The sequence below is a fragment of the Melanostigma gelatinosum genome (genome assembly GCF_949748355.1).
Source record: "Melanostigma gelatinosum genome assembly, chromosome: 18".
NCBI classification, from domain to species: Eukaryota; Metazoa; Chordata; class Actinopteri; order Perciformes; family Zoarcidae; genus Melanostigma; species Melanostigma gelatinosum.
The window spans coordinates 9788338-9813960 of record NC_136651.1 but is presented as its reverse complement, the minus strand read 5'-3'; the positions used below and the strand labels follow the sequence as shown (position 1 = coordinate 9813960).

The following is a 25623-nucleotide window of genomic DNA, read 5'->3' as shown; positions in this document are numbered from 1 at the left end:
ATGTATGCAATGATATATATTTTATATTCATTACGGAGGTGTAATGAAAAGACATCTGGCCTGTTTTTGCGTAACAACTCGTACCAGCGTACTTTGATGCGTGCAGGTTGGCCGGTCTGCACCCCGTTTCTTTACCCCAGTAGAACAAACTGATGAACACAATTGGGTTTCATCGTTAAATTCTTTTCTTTACTGCATTTGCACATAATTTCACTGAACACACGGAAGTCCAGAACCATCAGATACATAAACCGACAGATGAAAACAAAAAGGTAAAAACAATACGTCTGTAATAAAATACTTGTTCTTATATGCATAATATAAAAACAATAAAGGAAAAGATTTAAATTGCAGTAATAACCATTTACAAAGGGCATTTTCTTTTAAAAGAAAGGAACTTTTACAACTTCAGTACCTAAAATAAATCAAACTATGCAGGTCAGGTGCAGTAGTACAAAAAGGCTTTGATATCGGGAGAGTAAGGTGACAGTTTTACAGCAGGACAGAAAGGCGGGATAAGGCCTGATGAACATTATCAAACAGCAGATTTAGTAGCTGCGGTGTAAAGAGGCGTCGCTTTTGTGATCCTCGGAGGACTCGGAGTGTCTGCCTGCAGTTCTTCGAGTAACAGGAACACTTGTCTGCTCAGGCGGAGGCTCTGCAGTGTCCCCTACTGGCCACTGACTGGGACCTCCTGAAACAGAAAGCACAGGTTCCTGTAACAGCAGAGTGACAACAGGCAGGCGCTAACAAGTCACTTTACATGTCTGGCCTTACACATGCAGGGTGAGAACTGTTGGTGCTAAAGGCATAAAAAAAGGAAGAAGATGAAACTACTGACGTATTACAACTGATGTCCGACATCTTGTTTTAAAGGAATAGTTCGACATTTTGGAAATGCTTTCTTATTTAACGGACAGCTGTGAGAGCATAACTCTTGGCAAGAAAGCCACGAAGCACATTTTCCTAAATGTCGAACTGTTCCTTTAAATATTCCTCTTCCAAGTAGAAAAAGCTCATCATGCATCAGAAATACTGATTTTTCCGCACAGCCACTCGAACACAATCTGATACATTTCCAGTTCATTAGCAGGCTATTCAAATGTGATAATCAGTATTTAACACCATTTTTCGAGGTTCTATATTTGTCCAAAGAGGTTGAATAGTTAAGTTGATGTGAATTTCTTAGGTGCGTGGGAATCTGGCTGGAGTCATCTGACAAGCACAACTGTTGCCATGACATCACCTCCCGCAGTTTCAAGTTTCATACACTACCTTTTATCAAAGTTCAAAGATTGTTGTTCAAATACTGGTTGTACTAGTACACGGAGTGAAATTCTTGACCTCCAATTCCCTTTAAGCGAGAAGACAACACAAACAATCGATATATGTGACTAATGGACCCCGTCTGCTTGTTTCATTGGCGCAAACGTTCTCCATCCGTAGATGTGTACTTTTTAATGATTCAGCACAATTTTATAATTCATAGCACATTATTTCGTAGTGGGACGGAGAATCACTGTTATCGGGAACTCTGTCTGATAAACCTGACTTTGGGTTAGTCACTCGATTCATTATCGCGTGCTTTGCTTCCACCACTGTGTATCTGAATTATGCTGCATTGACGCTATGTTACAATCACTGCGCAGTAAATGTAAGTTAAAGAGTGTCGCTGATTGGTCGGACTGGTTAGAACTCGTAGCGATGGAAAGTATTACATTTATCTTCAGTCCATTTATTACTTGACTGTTTCCAACTCAATAAACTGGCAAATCTGAGTATCTCACGTTAATATTTGGGTATTTACTTCATGCAATGCATAAAACCAAATCAACAGGGTCTCATGCACCAGCTCACTCTCAACGCCTGCACCTCGACCACACTGACCTTCGTCTGGTCCTCCAAAGAGGCTGCAGTAATTTGTCTATCATTATTTCACACAGAGGATGAGAAGGGGGAGGAGTTACCACTACGGACAAGAACATCAGTTGAGCATTTAATAACTGGGGAAGCTTTTAGGTAAACTCACCTCTAAATTCCCCCTGGCCTTCTTCAACACTCCGTGGGTGAGATACACTAGATTTTGGGGAAAAATAATTCACATTAAATAATCACATATCACAGTTTATTCTCAATTTACAATTATATATAAAAAAGAAAAAGTAGCAAATCGTCACATTAGAGGAGCAGACAATAATTGAAGTGTTGCAGTTATTTGTAGTTGATAAAGGTGCCTCCTATTAAAGAGGCATCTTCACTAGTTTACAGTAACTGCCTCCGTAGATAAGACCATCTTACACTGATCGATGATGACTCTTTCCATTCCCTCCTTGAGCTGGTTGGTGGTCCGGAGGCGCTTAACGGCTCCACTCAGCATCCTCTCCTGCTGCGACAGCCTGCTCTTCAGTCTGGCGAGCTCATTCTTCAGCAGCTCATCCTGATTTGGAGGATAAAAAGATATAAGACGTGGGTCCCGTGGGTACTTAAGTGGATTAGGCAGATACAGTATATGTGTATCCGTGTACCTGCTGGTTGTTGAAGACGTCCCCTGCCGTGTGACCAGCTGGCAAAGAGACTCTCCAGACCAGTTTGAGCATCCGACCAGCCTCTTCTAAAACGTGCTGCATGGTGTTCAAGCTGCCGGACAAACTCTTCAGATGCTGCTGTTCCATCCCCTACGAAGATGGACACATAATGGCATGAACAACAATGACTTATCTATAATTTGTACAAGCTGTGGAATACAAGAGGTTTTTTTAAACAAGCGGTATTAAAACCTTTTGATTTCATTTGTTTTACAAACTGCAATTAAAGCATCTTAGTCATGATCTGTACCTTGTTGTCGGAGGCCTGCTGCTTGAGTGTGTGCAGACTGTCTTGCAGCTGTTTGTCCATGCTGCGCGACAGTTTACGTCCCTCTGAGATCCGCCTGCGGAGGGCGTTGTAGTCCTCAATCAGACCCAAAATATGCCGCCCGTTGCGATTGGCCCACATCCGGTGGCCCGGCACCAGGCGAGAGGGAGCGGTAGAGCCGCTGTCACCAGAGCTGCTGCTGAACGACCCGCCGTCCACCTCGGAGTGAGCGCGGCGGCATTTCTCCTCTGAAAAGACAAAATAAAACACTGTCATCTAACGCGGGGTAAACCCTGCAAATCAGGGCTTGTAGTTACTGATGAGGTTTTCTTACCAGGGAGGACACTGGTGTGTTCGTGGTGACTCTGAAATGAGTGACGGAGAGGATCGCAGCCTTCCCGACCTGGTGACTTGCCTCCTTCATCTAAGACGAACGTACAACCAAACTGATGTGACCTGGCTGATTCTTGTGTGTGCCGACATGCTTCTGTTGACCTGCCACAGGTAATTAGCATGTGAGACGGCGCCTTGTGCTTACCTGGAGAGGACAGCAGGTAGTTGATGTTAATGGTTTCAGAGCGGTTGGGTCCTCTGAGCAGCTGCTCCTCCAGTCTCTGCCGCAGTGCCGTGTTGGTCTGGATGCTCCTCTCCAGCTGCAGCCTCAGGTGTCTGATCTCCAGCAGCAGCTCTCCCAGGTCCACGGTGCCAGAGGACGGGACAGAGCCGAGCTGCCGGGTCGCCTCGCTGGATTCTGCTAAGAGGAGGAATGAAGGAGAGGGAAACCCTTTAGTCTCTAGTTACAGAGAACCAACAGGAAACAGAAGCAAACTAGGACAGACTGTCATGCATTCTCTTGCTTTAATTACATCACATGTACTGATGCTACTACATATAGTCTACCTATTTATTATCTTTGCTTTCGGCACAAAAACTAAACAACTTGCAGTACCGTTGTGTTTGTGAGCTTCGGTCTTGATCTTTTCATAAACTTGCAGCTCCACCCGCAGTGACTGCAGAAGATGCTGGGAGTCAGACAGCTGCTGCACCTGTAGCTTCACCTCACACTGCACCCTGCAAGCAAACACAACACAATCACAAACCACAACCGGACAATTAAGTTGAATCAACATCTCTCTGAAACAGCTTCAACAAAAACCGAGCATCAAAATCCTCGTGATGGTGATTTCTATTACTGGACAACTTTATTATTTGTCAATGTTAGTCAGGTGTACTTCATAAACAGGCAACTTAGTGACACATACGGGTGAAAAGTCATCCTAAAATCAACGTGTCAGGCAAAAACAATGAGCCTTGTGAATATAGTGCAGAAATCTGCAAAAGTACACACACACTAAAGAGTCGGGGGTAAAGAAAGCGAGCGGAGAAGAGATCCGACAGCAAACTAGACTCCAGGTTTCGGGTGTCAGCCTCACTCATCTGTGTCAGTAAGACCCAGGGCAGGAGGTCACATACCAGCATTATGGTATGTGTGCATTCACGTGGTCAAGGATGAGCCGACTAATGATAGATCACGTTTCCCAGTTGTACTGGTGGTATGGGATAATGGTAATGGCTCTTTAGAATGGTAACTAGTGGCCTTGTGTAGTTTCAGGTTGCATGAAGGAGAGAAGTAATGATAGTATGTGTGTACTGCGAGGAGACATTTAGAAGTGTGTGGTAGTGGGTGTGTACCTGTGTGTGTGTGTGTGTGTGTGTGTACCTGTGTGTGTGTGTGTGTGTACCTGTGCACAGACTCCTGCAGCTGGGAGTTTTCGTGGCTGCTGTGCTCCAGCCTCTCCTGCAGTTGGTTGTTTTCTTGCATTAGAGCTTCACACTCCCGCCTGCTCTGCTCCAGTTTGGCCGTCCGCCTGGCCAGAGTCTCCCGAAGCTTCTCGCGCTCCTTCTGCTTGTCTGGGGAAAATAAAAATAATTTAAAGTTAAAGCTGGTTTTAAGCACAGAGCCAGTGATGCGTGTGCATCTTTGATGAAGGCAAAACAGCACCAGCCAAGACGGAGTATCTGGAAAATGATGGTCTCTCTCGATTTATTGGTCGACTGACTGAAAAGATGTGTTCGTGATTATAGGTTGAAGTGAAGTGTGTGTTTTACCTTTAGACACCAGGCTGAGCTGGTCCTTCAGGACTTTGTTTTGTCCCCAGAGGAATCGCAACTCATTGGCCAGCTGAGCCTGCTCCTCATTACCATGGATGAAGATGTTGGTGGCTGCTGAACATGCGCACATACACTCTCATCAGTCAACAAATAAGGGTTTTGAATAAAGGAGAGAGTATTTTTCATTTTTCTACAGAATTTCACAACCAAATTACTGGCATACAGTACTCCATAAACCCCAAACATCACATTGACAGAGAGAGAGATGCTTTCAGTGTACCTGGATCTTTCTCCACCTCTGCTAGTCTCTTCTCCAGCTGCTCCCTGAGACGGTCATTGGTGTTGATGCTCTCTTCCAGGCGCTGTCGCAACATGCGGATCTCCTGCAGATGTTCTGCCAGCAAGTCTGACAGACACACATGCACAAAGCATTCTGGTAAAATTCTCCAAACCCAAGCCAATATAAACCTGATGACATCACTATGCCACATGTTTACCTGAGCTCATAGTGCGAGGCTGTTCGGCAGCATTCTTCTGTGAGCCAATGTCTCCGTCTCCTTTATGAGACAGAGTCCGAGGCCCTGATCCGTCCTGGTCGTGATCCTGTTCCTGATGGTGGGAGCTGGTCTGGGCCATAATTGAGCGGTGTAGGTCCAGTTCACTTCGCAGGGTGGCGTTGAGGTCCTCGCTGCCCCTCAGCTGATCCTGTAGTCGGCCGTTCTCCCTCTGCAGTCTGCTGGCAGCGTCGCTGTGACCGGACGCAGCGTCCTCTTGAGCTCCTCCTACGGGAGGGACATCCGTTCCTGTCCAATCAGAACGATGTCGGTGGCCTAAACATGCACAGGTAGACAACAACAGATAAATGGATTCAAAATTAAAAGATGTATTCTTTTTTTTTGTGGTCTAAAGTGTCTTTTTTTAACATAATTTTTGTCACTCATTATTAAATCCATAAATGAATACTCGTTCACAGGGTCAGTGTTGTAGCAGTAAGGGAAATGTGAGTTTGGGTCTACATGCCCCTCTGCAGGACCTCTCACATATCCACATGCTTCACTTGTCGCAGTAATGGCCTTCACTGTCTCTTTCCTCCAGGGAAACACAAGTTGAATATTGAACCGGATAGCTGGCTCTGAATAATGCAACTTTCAGTGGAGGTGGATTGAAACTGGACACCTGCTCTGCCCTTGTCCTGCGGGACGCCTCACTGCAATAGAATGGATCTGAGTGGAAAATAAGTGCCATTACAGGCTGTGACTAGACTGGCCCGTGGACAAGAACTAAGGTAACCGCAACGCTATACCACAAATATGCATTTTTTTTAAAGTAACAGAGTTAATCTGTGTGTGGTCTAAAATAACCAAACAGTCTATACCTGGCTGGGCCCAGCGTCTGCGACAGTTAAGACTTTCTCTAGAAATCTGCAGCTTATGCGAGCATATCTTTGTGCTTACTGTCGGCTTGATTGCCACTTTGCGTGGTCGGGCTGGAGGAGGAGGTCCTGTCTGAGTGGCACAGATCAGAGTGGGAGCTGTGTTGGCTGCTGGGGCCTTCGCCTCTGAATGGGCTCTGCAGACTCTGGATCAGACGGTTCTTCTCCTGCAGCTCTTTCGTCAACCTGGGAGGAGGCGGAGGAGGAATATGCAGTTATGTTGGTCACTCTGTCTCCCAGAGGATGCAACAGCTGGATTTGATCATCACATTATCTCGCTGGGCGAGTGGGAGAGCAACACAATGTAAAACAGGGAAGATAGTTACACAGCACAAGGCACAGCACCCGGAAAAGAGACTTTGACGAAGAAGACTTAAGGTGTTCCCAGAGGACTGCAGCAGAAACACACAGCTGGAAAATATTTTAAAAAAGGAGTTCACAGCAAATGTCATGCTGTCTGTCTGGACCAAACCCGCTCACAGGTCCAGCTGCTCCCTGGTGCAGTCAGCCAGCGTGAGGTTCTGCTGGACCAGGAGGCCGACGTGCTGCTGCAGCAGCTCTCTATCGCCCTCTAGCTCCAGACGCAGATGATCTATCTCCTGCTGGATTCTAGCCGGACTGTCAGGAGGATCTCTCATGCTCTCCTCACAGGACAGCAGGGACTGTGATCCCTGCTGAGGCTCCCCGAGACTTCCACATCAGTAATAATATAGATTAACATCGGTCACTACCAGCAACTTTCATTTCTAATCTGATGATACAAGGGTGCTGTTGAAAAGTTGACAACAAATCAAAATAGAAAAGCAATTTGTGAAACCACAGATGCAATGATTTTACGATTGTTCTCCATAAAACATAAGGCAAAACTGCACTCTTCTGATTATTTGTTTTCTGTCAATGGTAGGAAATAAAAATGTAAAACTATTGATGTTTTAAGCAAAGCTTAAATTGCTTTCTGGATTACACTTACACACACACACACACACACACACACACACACACACACACACACACACACACACACACACACACACACACACACACACACACACACACACACACACACACACACACACACACACACACACACACACACACACACAGATGAACATTGACATGTAGTAAATGTGTGTGTTCCCTTGTTCTGTCTCAGAGACCCCAGTGACCCAGTTAGGGGGCAGTGTAACCTTAATGTTTTGGCTGTCAATGAGAAAATTAGGTCAACAGCAGGACACTATTCAAAGCCTACTGGTGTCATACGGCAATTGGCTGGGTGGAGGTGGGGGGGGGGTCGTCTTTAAAAGGGTCATGAGACAAACGGCACAGATAACAACCCTCAAATCTCAACCCTCAACAGTACCATGGACAATATGACCGGAAAAAAAGCCATGGGGAAAGATGTCAAACTGGTAAAATGAGTCTCATCACCTTTAAAAACTGCTGAATCAGAACACACAGCTGATGACAAATGAACATGCTATATCTCATTTCTTTAATTCCTACAAAAACTGAAATAAACCTTTCACAGTTTCAAAGAGTGTTATGTGCTGTTCTATCAGGACAAGTATCCCAGTAACCGAACATCAACAAGGACCGGACGATCGTTAATATTACAGATAATTGTTTTTCCACCAAAAAATAAACATGTGACGAATTGAATAAGAGTAAATTAAATAAGACATTGACAACAAGCAAGTGCAGTGTGAGACGCACCTCCGAGACAATTCCAGCGCCACCGCATCCTCATGACCCAGACGAGATTCTCCTAACACAGAGGGAGAAGATGCTGTCAAGGACCCGTCTGTACAAATCTGCTACGAATGGCTGCTCTGTTGAGCTCATCTCTCTCTCTCTGCTCTGCTGATGCTGACCGAGACATTTCTAAACAAGCACTGTTTTTCAGAACTTAGAACCTGCCTTTAACGTTAATAAATATTCAGATTAAGTATCAAGAAGCCTAATTTCATTCTATATTTACATGCGTGTTGGGTGGAGATTTGTGCATTTTGACACAGATGCATTTAAGATCGCCGCAGCCGCTACCTTTGTCCAGCCGTCCTTCAAGCCTGTCCAGAATGCTCAGGCTCTTGTCCAGCTGCTCTTTGACCACCTCCCCCATGTAGTCGTCGACTTCGCCGGCATGCAGCAGCTCCTTGAAGGCCTTGCTCAGCTCGGCGAGCTGCCGTCGCTGCAGGGCTCCTAGCCTGCGGCTCTCCGTGATCTGCTGCCTCAGCTGCGACAGCTCCCTGGCCTGCGACTGCACCAAAGAGTCCAGTCTGTGGACACGTCAGAATGGCGGCAAGCATGGGGTAAAAAAACAACAACAACAACAAAGTCAAGATTAGATTTTTCTAAATGACTTGTATAATATTGACTTTGCATTGAGAGACTGTTGACCTTGCAGGCGATGTGGAGCAGCTGCGGGTCTGCTGCAGCTGTTCGCTCATGCTTCTGTTCAGCATCCTTTCTCTTTCCAGTTCCATATTCAGAGAGCTTGTCTTATCATTCATCGCCTGGTTCTCCCCCTCCTTTTTCTCCCTTAGCTGCCCACCTCTGCAGCTCCTATCTGGGCTACGGTCCTCCCGCTGTGTCCCTTCTTGATCCTTGACGGTCGTGGGATCAGAGGTGGTGGCGACGAGGTCACTGGAGAGAGAGTTCCTACGCAGAAGACTTTGCATTTGGAGGATGAGTTTGGTCTGGTTTTCCAGATGGAACTTCAGCTCTCTGACTTGTCCCTGAAGCTGCAGCGGGTCCTTAGAAACACCGTACTCGTCATAGACCTGCAAGCTTTTCAGACTGACCTGAAAACAGACAAGAGAGCGTTAAAAGTTGACATCATCACCAGCTAATGATGCAGTTAGTTAATTATGTGTTCCTTGGCCATGGAGACAACACTTGGCTTCCAATGTAGGCAGTAAGCTAGTTAGCTGGACATGCACTGTTCAATGTTTTTCTTACAATCTATTTGTTTTTGTTCTTGGAGAGGCGAAGAGACACCAGCCTCCAACGTAATGTAAATACGGAGCACCTCTCTTATTACAGTCATATGCTGTTCAACATGTCGAGACATCCAATGCTTGACCGACTTTGATTACCTTGGCTGAGCTGAGAGCCGGGGAACTCGGGTACGGGGTGCTGGAGGTTGAGTCCAGGTTCTCGGTAGAGGAGAAGGTGGTCTGCTCGTGATGGGAAGGCAGGCTAGAGGCGCTGCAACTAGGGTTCACACCAACCTCTAGATCTGGCAACACAACGTGCACAGAAACAATCAGCGAGAGACCAGGAGAACATTACACGATGTGCAAAACAAAAAGGTGATCGTGCCATGTGAGGAAATAAATCATGTGAGACACAGCAGGACTCTGAAGTAAGACAAGAACTACGAGTGAAAGGTTAATGAGTGCTCGAAAGACATTCCCAAACTTCAGTGGAAACATGCAATAATTCGTCAATGCAACATATTGACAGTCCATTCAGATTTGGGAATAGTCCAGAGAAATACCAAGTTCAAACCAGTAGTAGAGAGTGCAGTTATGAGACCCAAACAGAAACATTTCTCAGTGTGTTAAAGTTGCCTTTGTTCACTCCTCATGCAGACAAATAGAGAGAATCTATCCACATTTGAGATTAGTGTCCACTCAGCAGACAGACATGCATTGTCTGTCTAAAAGCCGTCTACCTGTGCTACTGCTCTCTTCCCTATCGTTCTCACTCTTGCCACTGGTTTCGTAACCCAGGTCCTGCAAATCCACCTGCACGCCTTTGTCATCCTGCTCCAGAGCTGGCATTGGAGGCAACATATGTCGGGTTAGGAAGGAATCATTTCACGTGTACAGTAACTCGTCTCTCTCCTTCATGGTGCTCATGATCAATTTGGATTCACAAAATGGTTGAACGAAAACACATTCATGCTTTTGCAGAATCACAAAGTTATTAGAATTGCTCATAAACAATTCAAATGCTTGAAAGCCAAGAAGTAAACAGCTCAGCGTGCGCTTTTACCTTTCTGTGCGGTTTCTGGCGAGGTAAGCGCAGTGGCCAGTTTCTCCTCCAGGCTTTTACACGCTTTCCTCTTCTCCCTCAGTGCCTTATGGAGGGTCTCCAGTTCAACCTGGACACTTGGTAGTAAACCCTTGGCATCCTGCACTGTCCTGTGGACCTCGCTCTCCTCTCTGCGGCCCCTCTCTTCTTGTAGGGAAGCCTGGAGATCAGAGATCCTTTGATGGCGATCACTGAAGGCCTTGTAGAGGCGGCAGAGGTTGCTGTGGAGCTCTTGGTGAACTCGTCCGTTTGTTCCAGATGAAGCAGCGGACTGGCTGCTGCTGGAGTTGGTGGTTGACTGGGTGGGTTTTCCCAGCTCCTGCCTCTCTTGCAGGGCTCTCTGAAGTTTGTCTAAATTCCTCTGAAACTCGGGACTGGTCTGTGAGGATCTACCAGAAGCCACGGAGCTGGTATTTGTACAGTGTGCTGCCAGAGAGGCCACAGCAGACTCTGCTGCACCGAGGCAGTTCATCAGAGCTTTGGTCATCTCCTGATTTAAATTGACATTATCGTAACCACCCGTTCCCCATTGATGTTCCTTAGATTCCTTTTCCTCGAGTGATTCTGCTGCTATCTGCCTCGAACATTCACCATCCCGGTTAATGTTGTAGCCATGTGGAGCAACGGCATCTGCAGCACTCAGTTTTTCCTGCAGCTCCGCATTAAGCCTATTCTGCTGCCACAGCGCCTCCTGCAAAGAGTCTGTGTGTCGCTGCAACTCCTGCATCGAGTCCTCCGTGTCTCCACAACCACCTCTCGGGCTCTGTCTATTTGAAGATGCGTTCACCTGCTGCACGGCTGTCTCTATCTTCAAACGTAAATCACTGATTCCTGGAATCCTTTCTTGGCCGTCAGTGGAGGAGAGTGCTTTCTCTGCCATGTTCAGAAGCTCTATAAGCTGGTTGTTGCACTCCTCCTTCTCCTGTAGGGCGTTTTGCAGCTCCATGCATCTGCTGTAAATGGCAGAATCGGAACCCAATAAGGCAGAACCTGTACATGGACTGGTGTGTGACCCAAATCGCCCCTGGCTGTCCAGACTGTAGGCAGTCAAGTAAGCGATGGTGGATTCTGCGGCCTGTAAGGCCTCCACGTACTGGCGATTGAGCCGGTCTTTTTCCTGGAGCTGAGCATGGAGCTCTTCCCAATCAGCGAGCTGCTCACTTAGTTTGTTGATCAAGGTCTCTTTCTCCTGACACTCCTGGTGGAGAAGCTCCAGCTGAGTGAAGAGGGCAGAGTTGGCCTGGGTGTGATCCAGCGTTGTTCCGGCTTCAGAGCCCTTGTCCGACTCTACTGGACTGCCGGTACGATGTGCATATGTGGGCGTGGCAGAAGGGGAAGTGCTCAGCTGGGGTGAGGTGGTGGAGTCTTCATGCTGGGCTGACGTATATGCACCGTCCAAATGAAGGTGCTGAAGTGCATCAGTTTTGAGATGGTCAGAGCTCACAGGCTGCGTGCTGCTGCTAGCCTCCACCCTCAGCCTCACAGGGACTGGGAGGCGAGATTTGGCACCATCCTACAAAGGAAAGAAATGGAACAGACATTGAAGACACTGACAATTAGACGCAGGAAGCATTTCTTTACACTCAATACAAAACTTACCCCCTGCCTTGTAACATGCTGCTTTGTACTCTTGCTGTGTGACTGGCCTTTAGTTTGTAGACTCTCCATCCCCTCTGTGTTGCTGACAATCATCTCAGTGGTGACAGGGGTCTCCCCATCTGTCACCTCCACAGAGGTCTTCTCTCCCTTTTCCTTCGACAGATTGATGACCGTAGGCTGACCGTGTGACTCGGCCTGCAGTGTTTCCAGACTCCTTTTCAATTCAGCCTGTCCGTCGCTGCTGTTCCCCGAGGCGTCTGTGCTCTCTTTCTCTTTACACTCAGTAGATTTCTGTTCTTTCAGGAGACCTCGCAGCTCCACATTTTCTGATCTAAGTCTGAGCAATTCGTCTCTGCAAATGAGGAACATTTGATTCGTTTAGTGTTCAAGCAACTGATTCTGAGAGTGAAAATAAGGAGAAGTATCTGGAACACTGCTAAAGAAAAGACCCACCTAAGGTGCAGGACTGATGTGGCCCCACAATGAGTGAGCAGGGATTTAAGTGCCATGACATCAGTGTTCCTCTGCCCAGAATCTCTCTCTCCAGTTTCCAAGGTGTTGTTGCCAGACTGAGCATGCTCTCTACTCTGGCAAATGCTTATATCACTCAACAGCTTTCCAGACACCATCTAAAAAAAGGATAGTTTAGATATATTGGTTGACGTTACGTAAAAAAGGGAATTCCACACAGTTTTAACATTGCATTTCAAAAGCTATTAATTGATCAAATGATCATTTATTTCATACCTGTCCTAGTTGGACGTCTGTCTGGCTCTCTTCATCCTGACCAGAGGGATGCGTCCTGTTGCTGTGAGCCACAGGCTGCATCTGCTGCGTCTTCTCAAGCTGCTAGAGTAATGGGATGGAGGCGAGTATGACACACATGGCTCGGTAAAAGAAAACTTAATGTGGGAACATAATTCATAAAAACACTGAAAAACAACAGCAGAATGGTATGACGTGTCTAATGTGGCATGGCAAAGAGAGAGCAGTTCATGGGACACAGCAGATAAAAGAAAAAGAAAAAAAGAAACAGGGACTGATTAGGAAAGGTGAAGGAGAAAAAGAGGATCTTCTACTAAAGACAAGAAACACACAGACATTAGTAACAGGCTAGACAGAGCAAAGGTTAAGATGTAGGTTCTCAGGTTAGAAAGGAGCTAATATAGGTGGGTTATACAATGACTCAGACATGATTCATCCAGTATTTGTGGACATACTGTACAAACATCTGCTGATAAATGACAGAAAGGTGCACTTTTAGAAATAAGCTGTTGCGCCTCAGCTTCAAGTACAACTTCCTCCATTCGCAGCTGTCTTTTGCAGCCTCTAACCTGTTTCAAGGGGCTACTGCCGGCCACGTCTTTGTCTTCGTCGGCACGGTCCGACCTCTCCAACAGTGACAGCCGGTTCTGCAGCTCGTTGTTTACAGTCTGCAGTCTGCTGACACAATCTTGCAGCTCCAGCACCTAGGGCCCAGACAATCTGCATGATTGTCTTCCTGTTTCATGTATTTTGCTGACATGTCTTGCCAACTAGCTAACATCTAGTGTCTTATTCATAAGAGAAACAATGCTTTTGTCAAATATTTAGTTTGAAAAAGACCTCACCTTCTGCCTGAGCTCCTGTGCAGAAAGTAGAGACAAGCTGTCATCCGGCCCCTCTGCTACACAGATACTCATGTAGGAAGTCTGGTCTCCGATGAAACTCAAAGTGTCACCTGAAAAATATTTGAGTCACATGAAAGACTCCCATCTACCAAAGCTCTGAAATAAGAGAGTAAGAGTACTAATCTTACCGCCATCATTAGCTCCACCAACCCCTCCTCCGCGGTTCTGAATGGCTCCTAAGCGAGCCTGCAGAGAGGCATTCCAGCGCTGTGCATCTTCAAGCTGATGTCTCATGCTCTGCAGTTCTTTAGGATCAATCAGGTCCATACCTGAACAGATACACAGAGGGTCACACACACACACGCATAATCTGGCAAGAAAGTATATTTCTGCGTCGGTAAGTGCTTTACTGTCAGAACATTTCAAACATTGTTTAACAATGATTCCCCTGCTGCTCTGTTGGCAGCTAAGACTTTGTGTGAGCTTATGTGAAAGTGTTTTTTAATAACTGTGAAAACACTGACAGCCTGTATGCACAGGTAGGAGGCACATATTTTACGTAGGATGTCGTGCAGCTTTGGAGAAAAATTAAAGACCAAAACGAAATTTGAAATTCTTAGTTCACGGTAATTTGTACTTGTGCAAAATCTAACCTTTGATGATTGAAATAGTAATACATAAATGTAATGCAATTAAATAAATAAATCACATAAAGCATTTTTATTTTATTTTTAAACAGCAATACTAAACCAGATAATCAGTTGTATTTGATGCATCTTGGCATGCTTCTTCAAATCATATAAAATCCCCTGAACTGTAAGTTGAATAAGGTAAGCTAGTGGAGGAACTTAACAAAAAGCTTTTGTGAAGAGAATTTTAAGATCACAAAAAAAAAAAAAATACACATAAAAATATAATGATGAATATATAACAAAAACAAGAAATGTGGAGATTTTCTCAGTGGTAACTACTGCAGCTACATCTATCTTGTATTCAGTGTGAATGTAAGCCATGAGCCTGTTACTTACAGCTGACCTATTTCTACACCTGGCTCTCTTCAGAGAGGGGGGGTGGGGGGGGGGAGCATGCACATGACATGCAGACACATGCATGTGGACAGTTGCTCAAGTAATTTGGCTTAGACACAGCGACACGTTGAATTAGTCTAAGCTGCGTCGTGATCTCACCAACTGTGCTGAAATTACAACTATGTGATGTCATGAGATGATAAATGCAGGATTCTTTCTTAGGATCTATTTCAGGGGAGCTACTCTGCAGTAGGATGACGTGTGACCTTTAATACCATGCTTGAAGTTGTTATACAATGACATGCTTATGCAATGAAATCTAACGCATGTGACAGATGGTTGGATGAGTTTGGTTAACAGAGGGGTGTTGGAGAGATGATGCAATCAACAGACAACAATGAGTTAATGGGACAGTGAAAACAAGCAGACAGACAGTATGACCGGCCAACAGCAGCCTTTATTCACAGATTTATGAAAAGAAAGACAAGCCGAGAAACAGTGTGAAGAGAGTACATTTAATAGAGAGTGATAGAGAAAACAGGTAGCAACTCTATTGTGGACAAAACATGCAGATGAGGAGGTGATGATGTAAAGAACAGTGAACATAAAGTGGAGGAGTGGAAGGTAAAGAAGTGGGGATGTAAATCTGTCAGCAGGAGATATTAGAGTGAACACAGTGGACAAAGAAGACAGGTGTGTTCAGGGCTGGGCGATAATTCAACATGATAATTGATCATCTTTCAATGGAATTATATTGTGATGAAATCATATATTGAGGTATCGTAATACACAATTACACGGCCTCAATTGATGAAAACACGCACAAACTAACTCAAATTTCTCAGCATTATTGCTTTCCTATGTTATTTCACATAGACTATGTATTGACTTACCGGGAAACATGCTATGTCATGATATATATGATTATCGAGCTATGGAATAACCTTTAAGGGGATAAAAGACTTTGGCCATATCACCCAGCCCTCGGTGTGTTTCCCCTAGGACCAATGGATGTATGCTTTTCTAAAAACTTAAATGACAAACATGCTCTTTCCGTTCATTTTTCCTTTTATTTAGTTACCCTCGTCATTTGCCACCCACTGTGTTTGCACCGCACCTTCTCTGAGTTTGGCTCCGTGCATCTCTCTCTCCAAGTCGTCCCTTAGCTCCTCGTTAGCTTTGATGCCGTCCTCCAGCTGCTGCCTGAGGAGCTGCACTGCTGTCAGCTCCAGCTGCAGCGCATGGAGACGCTGGGTGCTGCAAACAGAATCAGCTACTCAGAATAATCTTCTCATTTTCACGAATTGCAACGGTTTCTTTGCTACAGCGACCTTTAGCCCTACCTGTCCTGCTCCCTTACAGTCCGGACCAGGCTGGAGTAGAGCTGCTGTTCGGCTCTCAGTGCTTTGTTCAGAGCATCGTGTTCCTGTTGCAAGGCTACAAGGTTGGGCACCGCCTTGAGGGAGACAGAAAATGAAAGGCCAATGGTCTTAATCTCAGAGCATTGTGTGTGTAACATGTTTTCTGGTATTGGTAATGAGTTTAGTTTACTTCTTGCTGGCTATCTCCGCCGATTATGGTTCTCTCTCTCTGCGGGAGGCCTGGGAGCGATCTCTCCATGCCAGAGCCAATGACCTGGTCCTGGGTATGATCGGCCCGACTGTCCCCTCTCTGACCGAGGCGCTGGTGCAGAACCTGCTCACATAAACAGAACATGAGAACGGCTAGACGAGAGGCTGCTGTGTTCATTGTATTCAGAAGAAAGCTGCTGTGTGTTGCATTGAGTGAATCGGGGAGCCCTTACATCGATGATCTCATCTTTGGTCTTCAGAGTGGCAGTCAGAGACTCAATATTAGCAGCCTGACCTTCATTGCGACCCTCCAGTTCCGATAGCAATGACTGTAGCTCTCCCAAAGAAATCTGGATACAGAGGAAGTAAGGTGAAGGATTGCACAAAAACACACTTGTTTGCAAGCGTCCTGGTTATGGACAAAGTCGAATGTTTGTAACTGACCTTCAGTTCATTCTCACTCTTCAGTGCTTTATTCAGGGCCTCGGTTTTCTGCGCTAGCTCCTTTTTCAAGACGACGACTGTCTTCTTGGAGGGCAGAATATTCTCCACTTTATCCTCGCTGCTCTTCCGGGACAGCTCAGCTTCAGTGCAGACAAAACAGAATCAATTGTGGGATCGATATGCAGTGTCCAGTGAGAGGGTTTTAAACGGTAAAGGCCTCACCTTCCTTCTCATCCATCTTCTCCTGCATGATTTGGATAGTTTGTCTGAGCTCCAAGATGTGATTGGGCTCCTCTTTCTGCCTCATCTCTGCCAGAAACTGGTCCCTCTCCTGACCACGCTGCAGAAGCTTCTGCACAGTTACAAAGACAACAAGTTAGCACGAACATGTACAACTGTTACCTGAAACGTTGTCAAAAAAAGGTCACCAGGTTATCTGAAGACAGACAGGAGGAAATGGGTTCTTCTCGTTGGGAGTTTCCTCTCCTTGTCAAGCACATTTCACAGCAGAGTGACTGCGTTGCATCCCAGAGGAACTTACATTGATGATGCTTTCTTTCTCGGCAAGCAGGGCTCGGAGCTCTGCCGTCTCTAAATAACCCTCCTGGGCTGTCGCGGAGCTTTGCCTCTCAGCAGTGGCAAGCTGCTGCTGCCTGTCAGACAGCTGCTTCTTCAGTTGCTGAATCTCTTGAGTGCGCTCAGACAGCATGCGGTTGTAGTGCTCGGCAGACTCCTGGAGAGATGAAAGAAGGAACCGATGACGTTAACGAGTTAGTTATGTTTGACCACATGTGTTCATACGAGTGGCTCTTTTGGTAGATCTGTCGATGTGAATAAAATACACATTGTATATCTTTAGATTGTGTTTCTAAAATGTATTTTGACTTCATCTGAATTTGTTGCACAAATCAAACCTTTGTTGCTTCTAATAATGCCGACCCTGCATGCATGTTGTAATTCATTTCAGTTTAATTTCCTCGTGGTAATCCCTGAAGCGTGAACATGTTTTCATAATGAAATGTTGACCTTGATGAGCTGGTCCTTGCTGCTGATGGTAGCCAGCAGTCCTTCCACAGCGCTCTCATTGTCAGCAACCAGCCGTTCTCTGGCCTTCACAGTCTCAGCCAGCATAGCCTCGGTGACCTTTAACCTCTGGCCCATCTGTTCAGCCAGGTCACGTGTGCGAGTCTGCGACTGGCTCAGCATTGATTCGGACATTTCCTACGAACAAAAGGTTGACAGATTTAGAAACAAAACTGCCTCAGAAGTATCTCAGGAAAGGTGTTTGTATATGTAAAATGCATGGGTCAGAATGGTGAAAAACACAACGGACATGGCTGAAAACACAACAACTCACCTCCATATCCTTTGTCTTGCCCTCCAGGGAGAGCTGTAGCTGGCTAATGATGGAGTCCTTCTCCCTCAGTGATCTGTTCAAGTTATCTTCTACATCTTGCTTGGCTCTCTGCAGGTTCTTCAGTGTGTTTGCAAGATGCTGCAGCTCCACATCCTTCTCCTTGATCAGACTGTCAAAGCTCTGGAAGGAGAGGAATGAGCAGAGAGACACCTCGGATTAAAGTCCAACCTTCCAGAACAATTTCATTACAGATTACTGGAAAAGGCAAATTTCTGGCCTCAAAATACGATCATGCCTTCTTACATTGACGGTTTCCTCGTTGTGAGAGAGCAAGTTATTGAGCCTTTCCAGGTCTCTCTCCTTCTCTCTAAGAGACAGCTGCAGCTGGTGAATCTCATTGTCTTTCTCCTCAATGGCAGCAAACTTCTCATCCAGCGCTTGCTGCGAGAGAGCAAACAGAACAATGTCAGAACCAAGTTATAGTCGCTGCGGTTGAGAAGATGACACAGAAGGACCGCCCACCTCCAGAGCGTTCTCCTTTTCTTTCAGCCTGTGCCGCAGCGTGGAAAGCACATTGTCGTTTCCTCCTGGACTTCTGCTTTGCTCAAAGTCTCTGACCATGTTTATGTACTCCTAATGAACACAGAGAAAACAACAATGTCAAAGCAACTAACTGCATGTATTCAATGGAAAGAATATATATCTATTGGGGGTGTAACGGTTCACAAAATTCACGGTTCGGTACGATACAGTGGAGCCACGGTTCGGTACGTTTCGGTACAGTAGAAAACTATAAATGCCGGAGAAATGTACTTGATTTTAAAATATATTTATTCATTACAACTAACATCATAAAGTTATTCTTTGACTTTGAACAATGATGGAACTATACCTGAGTGACTCATCTTCTGGGGTGTGTTCTTAGCAACACATAAGCATAAAACACAAAAACTGCTCCTTAATGTTATGTAGTATTGTTACTTACATCTTGCTTACATCTTGTATTGTTACTTACATCTTGCAAAATAGATTTTTAATCTCAATGGGACTACCTGGTTAAATAAAAAAAAAAAATTTCCAAACGTATTCGGTTCGTCATGCGTACCGAACCGTGAGCCTCGTACCGAACGGTTCAATACGAACACGCGTACCGTTACACCCCTAATATCTATGCATATATGCAGAGCAGCGGCCTTGAGCTAGCCAGTGGGGCACGCTCACATTCACGAACATTCACTGAAACGCATGCGTGGTCGACCCATGCATGTAAACAAAGCACAGGTAGACATTACTCCACGATATCTGAATGAATCCGTGTGCATCCGTTCAATGTCTTTGCGTCACCTGTAGCTGCTGCTCTTTATCGGCCAGAGTGGATGTGAGCCGCTGGATGGTGACCTCGTGGGTCTGCAGTTTCCATTTGGTCTGATCCAGCAGCTCCTGGTACTGCTGCTCTAGAGCACTCTCCCTGTCTCCGATCTCACCGCTCAGCTTTTTGAGCTGATTGTTAAGATCCTGGGTGACAGAAAACAGAAAAGAGGATTTAAAATGCCTGATGGCTTTGTTCTAGAGACAATAACACAAGTGTTGTTTGAAAACATTTACAAGACAATCACTGTCTTACATTCAGGGCCTTGTCTCCTTTCTTCTTCTGCTGTTGCAGGTCCTCTAGTTCCACCTCTAGCTGGTCCTTCGCCTGCTGCAAGTCAGCCAGCTCTTGCTCCTTCCTGTCCAGGCCCCGCTGTAGCTTTTGGGCTTCAAGCCCCTTGGCATGATGCTCCCCCTGGAGTTGGGCAAGCTCTGTTTGCTTTGCCATTAATAGATTTTGGTGCTCCTCTACTCCCTGAGGGACATATGCATAAAATGTCTATCTTTACAGAGGCAGCAATGTGTATTTGTCAATGAGATGGTGATTAAAAATACTTTGCTTTCCTGCTTCTTTAACATTTTAAATTACTTTTACTGAGACTACTTCTTCAGTATAACATGCACACACAGAACAAGGAGCCATTCACATTGTCATATAAAGTGCAGGACTTGCCTGGTATTTCTGCAGTTGGGCCTTATGTGCTGCCTCTCTCGCCTTGGCCAAAGCGTCATCCCTGTCCTCAATCTCACGACACAGCTCTGCAATCTGTGCAACCAGGAAAAAGACAGACAGGTAACTTGATAAGTGTCTTTTTAGGACACCCATGATAATATGAATTGTGTTAGGAACAGTATAACCCTGCTACCTGCTTTTCCTTTTCTTTGAAGACCTGAGTAAGCCCTTGGATAGTTTTGTCTCGCTTTAGAGCATTTTTCTTCTCAGAGTTGAGTTCATTCTCCTTTTCCTCCAACTTCCCCGACAGGGTCTGTTTACACAAAGAATTGATGTTACACAAAAGGAACCTCTCAATCTAATTTAAAAAATAGTCTAAAGAGCTAAAAGTCCTCTCCACATACCTTGTTTTGATTCTGGGTTTCCTCCAGTGTTTTAGTTAGGTTTTCATTGGTGCTTTTGATCTGGGTGAGCTCTTCAGTCAGCTGCTTATTGCAGGTCTCCACTCGCCGAACCTCACTCTGCAAATCCAGAAAACGAAAGAGAAAACGTATCAACAAAAGCTATATTAAGCAGCAAAGCCGCTGTCTGTCCCAGATCATTGCCAGTACAATAACATTCTGCCCAGCTGGGATTACTGAAATGAACTACCTTCACCACTCTGACATAGTTGTATTCATCATCAAATTCCTCTGTAAGATCATGCAGAGACTTCCATTTTGCCTCTCTGTATCTGTGCTTGGCTCGGGGGTTGAGAGGGCCGGTGTTTAACCTCTTCAGGACAGGGATGTGGCTCCCTGCAGGGGCAGAGACTTGTTGCTTGGAGATGCAGCGCAGGAGCTGGATCAGGTCAGAGATCACAGAGGGCTTACTTGAGGAACTGCGGAGCAGCGCTCTGGCCTGAGCCTTTCCTTCTCGGTCATTAATGGCACCATGTCTTGCAACAAACACCTTGGGCTCTCTGAGTTTTAGTTTGGGTGGAGGGCCTGGAGGGGTGTCAGAGGACAAGTCTCTATAGAGGGACTGCAGGGATGTGGAGCGAACTTTGATTCCAGGTCTAGGCAGAGTGCCCTTACGTTGGACCAGGTCGAGGTACATGCTCTGCGAACTTTTGCGTGTTCCTCGGAGACCGAAGCTCTTCATAGAGCCACCGAGCCCTGCCGCTGATCCCAGCCTGCTGCCCCGGAGGCTTAGCCGCCCTGGAAATGCCCCTTTACTAACAATTCGATCCAGACTCACACACCTTCTCATGCGATTCCCCACGAGACCACTTCCACTCTCCCTGAACGGCTGTCTTTCAGAGGCCAGCTGACACACAGCCTCATCATCAGGGCTGCCCACCCTGAGCGGAGTCTTGCAACTGGTGCTCTCCGCGTAACTCTTGTACAGGCGTGGGTTGTTTTTGTTGTAGATGTGGATGATGCACTGGATCAGGTGGTCCTTCTCCGCCTGCATCTTCTGCATCTGACCGTTGTGTTTATCCTGCAGCTGGCCGATGTTAACGTCACAGTGCACCACCTTCTCCAGCTGGAACACACACTTCCCACAGATGAACTCTCCTTGACCATCGCGGGTCACCTCCCAACCGAGCACATGGGACAAGATGACTTGTAGCTTCCTTTGTGCTGTTGAGCTGAAGATCCAGCGACACTGGCTTCCCACCAGACGAACACCACATATACGACACGGGTCCCGCATGGCCCCTCAGATCTTTTAGATTCCAGATTCACTGACGTAGAACGAGTCCAGAAGGCATCTCACTGGCGCACAAACTGTCCAGTGACTTTACAGTCTTCAGCCTGCCAACCATGGAATAGCCATCTATCATTTTCTCTCACTCCATCAGCAAGAGAAGCACAGAGGAGAATAACTGAGTGCAGAGCAGTGTAAGCCCTAAGCCCTTCGATAATCCCTGCTCCCGCCTCTATTCCACTCTCCCCCACACATTCAATCAGATCAAATCCTCCAGGACCGCTGCACTGATCTGTGTCACGCCGGTGCCAGACCATCTCTAGAAAACCTCCTCTTAGATACCCGATCAGGTGTGAAGCCCGGCCCCGTACAGGTGCTTCTCCAGGGGACTTGTGAATATGGAAGCAGCCAATCACTCCTATAGACTCTTGCTCACTGCTTGACGCTACATCTAAAAATCCACTTTAAGATTAGAGGAGGTATTTTCTGGCAATCACATTCCATTACACCTCTATCCTGGAGAGGCCACTCAAAGACTTGCCACAAAAACATCCCTGGTAGACACATTGTCCCCAATCTTTCTGCTATACATGACGCAGCACATTCGTTTTACCCAGATCTAAATAACACTGACATGTTGCGCCATTTTCCCTCTTAAATAAAGAAGGACGGACATAAATAACTCTCAGACAAACTCCCCAGACAGCATGGTAATCCAGTCTTAACACTAGTGGTGTCACGGATCACGGATCGATCCGTGATCCGTTCGGATCAGCCCTCACGGTTCGGATCAGCCCTCACGGTTCGGATCACTTGTGAACCGCGGATCACAATTTTTTCTCTTTTTTTTTTTACAGCGTAATCATCATAGTGTGTAATAAAGTTCTACTGCTGCTGTTTCTTTTCAAGTAACAAGTCCCCGAATATCAATGCAGAGTGTCAGTGAACAGATATGAAGCAGTAGTGTGTTCACGTGAACGGAGCAGCTTTGAAGCATTTAACGGTGAAGTCATGGCGAGCGGATGAACGTCAGAAGCCGCGGCGTCATTTAAGTCGCAAGTTTGGGAACATTTTGTCTTCCCTGTAACGTATAATGACGGATGAGGGTGGTGGACAAAGCGTTACGGTATGTAGGCGTTATTTAAAGAGAAAGACACACGACAACGGTAAAACATCGGCATGTCCACACATATGAAGAGACACCATCCCGTCTGTCAGCGACGGGGACACTCCGGTGTAGAAAACAAAGGATTTCTAAATCTGGTTAAAATGCTTGAGCCACGCTATGAAATCCACTCACGCACCCACTTCAGTGTGAAGCTGTTCCAGGCCTCTATGAGAAGGAAAAGACTGTGACCGCTTTCACCACGGCGCTGTAGACACGCCCCCTCTGTGAGCGTCACACAGACCTTGTTCAGGTGCTGACAGAAGTATCAGAGTGGAAGCTAGACAGGCCCAATAATATTCCAGTCACCACAGAAAGGTCGACCCTCTCCCCAGACAATGGAGATATTCTCATCTTTTTGAAAATAATGTCACAGTAATGGTAAACATTGTGTATTTGAATGGCATAACCTGACAGGAAGTAGACATAGACCCAAGTTGTTGCCGAGCAGTTCAGTTCAGCTGGCTGTTTCTTTCTTTCAATATTGATGAAAGGACAAGGATATCAGAATTGAGTATTCTTGAATGTTTTATTTTTATTTATTTATTTAATTTTGTTTCAAATTGGACATCTTCAATATTTTTGTTTTCATGTAAGAATATAGCCCAAAGTTCTATGCTTAAAGTGTTCTTGAAGTTCTTTAATTAATAAATGGAAAGCAAAGTTATATTTGTCTCCTCCCCTTTTCTTTGTTGATCCGAAATATTGTCCGAACCGAACCGTGAGGTTTGTGATCCGTGACACCCCTACTTAACACCGTCGCCTGAGTCCAGACGAGGAGCCATGGAGCCTGTCTAACTAATGGTTTCTGTCAGCCCAATCAACAGGGTTCACATTTGATGTTAAGGATATGAATCATGATATTTAGTCACCAAACCCACAGAACACAAAAACATTTAGCTTTTTATAGAGGACATAGATAATAGAATTATTCATGGAAAATACCTCTAATAAAGGTTTACTGTCATTTAAAGCATCATGGGAAATGAAGAGATTATGCCATCGGTTACAAACATCAATGTAATGTTTGGCAAAAGAAGTGATGACCAAAGAGCACCAGTAGTAACTTCGACACAAACTCCTTCCTTCACCAATAAGTTATAGCGATAAGAGCTTCCTGTTGTGAAACCAACATCAGACAACTCATTAATGCCTCAAGACTACAACAACAAACCAGAGGACTCCTCTTTACTGAAGCAGGGTACACAAATAAAACCACACCAGGAGGCACACAGAGGAAACAAAGCAAGGCATAAAACACGGCAAAGTACATTTCCTGTAGTTCAATGGAAGAACACAAACAATCCTCAAACTGTCTGGGAAGTGCTTGAGTTTGAATGGCTTGTCACATTTAAATGAGTTAGTTTTGCCTCAAACCAAAACTATTACTGGAAACGGTGGGCAAGACAGAATCAACAACAAACAATCTCAAAACCACGGATAGGTGGAAAGAATCCAAAACACCAACCTGATCGTCTGGTGTTGTTTTGTCCTTCTCTCTATGGAGCTCATCCCTCAGTGCCTGGGAAACAGACAGTAAAGGGTCATTCACCTTTCAATATCGCAAGTAGTGCTGCAAGTAAGTTTCAGTTATTAAGTGGTGCGCAATAGTGTCAATACATACGTACTCTCAAAACATGGCAACAAATGACTAAAAACATTTTGTAACTCTTGTGTAGCTCCAAAATTACATATTTTTAGCAACATATGAAAGTTTTACCTCAAGTTCCTGATCTTTCTTGGCAATGAGATCAGATAGCTGTTTAACACAGTCCGCTGACACTGCATCTGTCTCTTGATCTCCATTTTCCCTCTGGTGGATCAAAGCTTCTTGGTTCTTTAATGTGATCTTGAGCTGCTCAATGATACTGGTGAGGCAAAAACAAACAACATTGGCGACATTTAGACCCTAATACAGAACGAAAACATATTCATGCGTCTGCTTATCTAATGTGTCCCTACTTGTCCTTCTCCTGCAGGGCCTGCTGCAGGTCTCGGACTGGGCTGGGGACAGGGACGGGGTTAAAGGTGCTCGGAGGACCCAGGGCTTGGAGCTTCTTTTCCATGTTAATATTCTTAAGCTTCTCCTGCTCAGCGATGGCTGCCATCTTGTCAACCTCTTCCTCTGCTGTTCGCAGAGACTGAAATTGAAGCAGAAAAACCAAAGTGAGACAATAAACCCTAACTACCGAGGGGGATGAAACAGAAAAGGACTGCTCTCAGGGAGTAAAGGGAAGTAAATAGCTTTGACTTACTTGTTCTACGTCAGCTATTCTCTTGTTGAAGGCCTCTCGAAGTGCATCCATCTCTCTGTGAGCTTGCTCTCTCACGCGCTGAGGTTCTCCTGCTTCTCGACTAGCCAGACTCTCTAACGCTTTCCTGAAGAAGATGATTGGTTTAAAGCGTATATACATTTTCACCACTGGGCATCCAAGACATCTTCCTGATCTTGTTTTTGTCTGAATTCTTACAATGACACCAAACATATGACTTTAGCTGATACTGAACTTCACAACAGTGGGACTATCAAGGGAACGATACTCACGATGCCGACACAAGTAGCTCCTGTTTCTCTGCCAGGTCTCGCTTCATAGACTCCAGCTCCACCTTCAGCTCAATGTTCTATAAGCAGACAACATTCAGCCCGTTATAGGACAAATAGCACATCTGGAGAAAATCAA

The 25623-nt window shown here is 45.6% G+C and overlaps 1 protein-coding gene across 10 annotated transcripts; it reads right to left on the bottom strand.

Annotated features, from left to right (window-relative positions):
• Positions 1 to 167: 167 nt before the first annotated feature.
• On the bottom strand, positions 168 to 25559 carry cdk5rap2 (CDK5 regulatory subunit associated protein 2). 10 transcript variants are annotated; one of them, XM_079289823.1, is made up of 47 exons: positions 25488 to 25559; positions 25198 to 25321; positions 24905 to 25083; positions 24663 to 24810; positions 24411 to 24464; positions 20490 to 20606; positions 20279 to 20398; positions 20082 to 20178; positions 19669 to 19883; positions 19389 to 19559; positions 18567 to 18677; positions 18348 to 18485; positions 18045 to 18224; positions 17714 to 17908; positions 17229 to 17420; positions 16910 to 17039; positions 16688 to 16827; positions 16477 to 16593; positions 16224 to 16367; positions 16016 to 16128; positions 15790 to 15929; positions 13833 to 13973; positions 13645 to 13754; positions 13369 to 13503; positions 12782 to 12883; positions 12488 to 12663; positions 12035 to 12386; positions 10397 to 11948; positions 10074 to 10175; positions 9493 to 9635; positions 8795 to 9198; positions 8441 to 8673; positions 8111 to 8162; positions 6420 to 6583; positions 5463 to 5795; positions 5246 to 5371; positions 4963 to 5079; positions 4596 to 4764; positions 3803 to 3924; positions 3392 to 3607; positions 3188 to 3277; positions 2836 to 3101; positions 2526 to 2675; positions 2299 to 2437; positions 2030 to 2076; positions 1858 to 1924; positions 168 to 694 (listed from the first exon to the last, which is right to left on the bottom strand). In XM_079289823.1, exons 1-47 carry the CDS (start codon positions 25532 to 25534, stop codon positions 549 to 551), a joined length of 8526 nt encoding a protein of 2841 aa, XP_079145949.1. In that variant the 5' UTR covers positions 25535 to 25559; the 3' UTR covers positions 168 to 548. The 10 variants fall into 10 exon arrangements, with proteins under 10 accessions (XP_079145949.1, XP_079145955.1, XP_079145952.1 ...); XM_079289829.1 differs by having other exon boundaries at positions 1888 to 1924; XM_079289826.1 differs by having other exon boundaries at positions 3392 to 3604.
• Positions 25560 to 25623: the final 64 nt, after the last annotated feature.

Coding starts and splice junctions, on each gene's coding strand:
- cdk5rap2 (XM_079289823.1), bottom strand. CDS start 25,534: ATGAAGCGAGACCTGGCAGAGAAACAGGAGCTACTTGTGTCGGCATC. Junction 25,322..25,487: donor GAGCTACTTGTGTCGGCATC/GTGAGTATCGTT, acceptor CATCTTCTTCAG/GAAAGCGTTAGAGAGTCTGG. Junction 20,179..20,278: donor TCAAAGAAAAGGAAAAGCAG/GTAGCAGGGTTA, acceptor CTGGTTGCACAG/ATTGCAGAGCTGTGTCGTGA.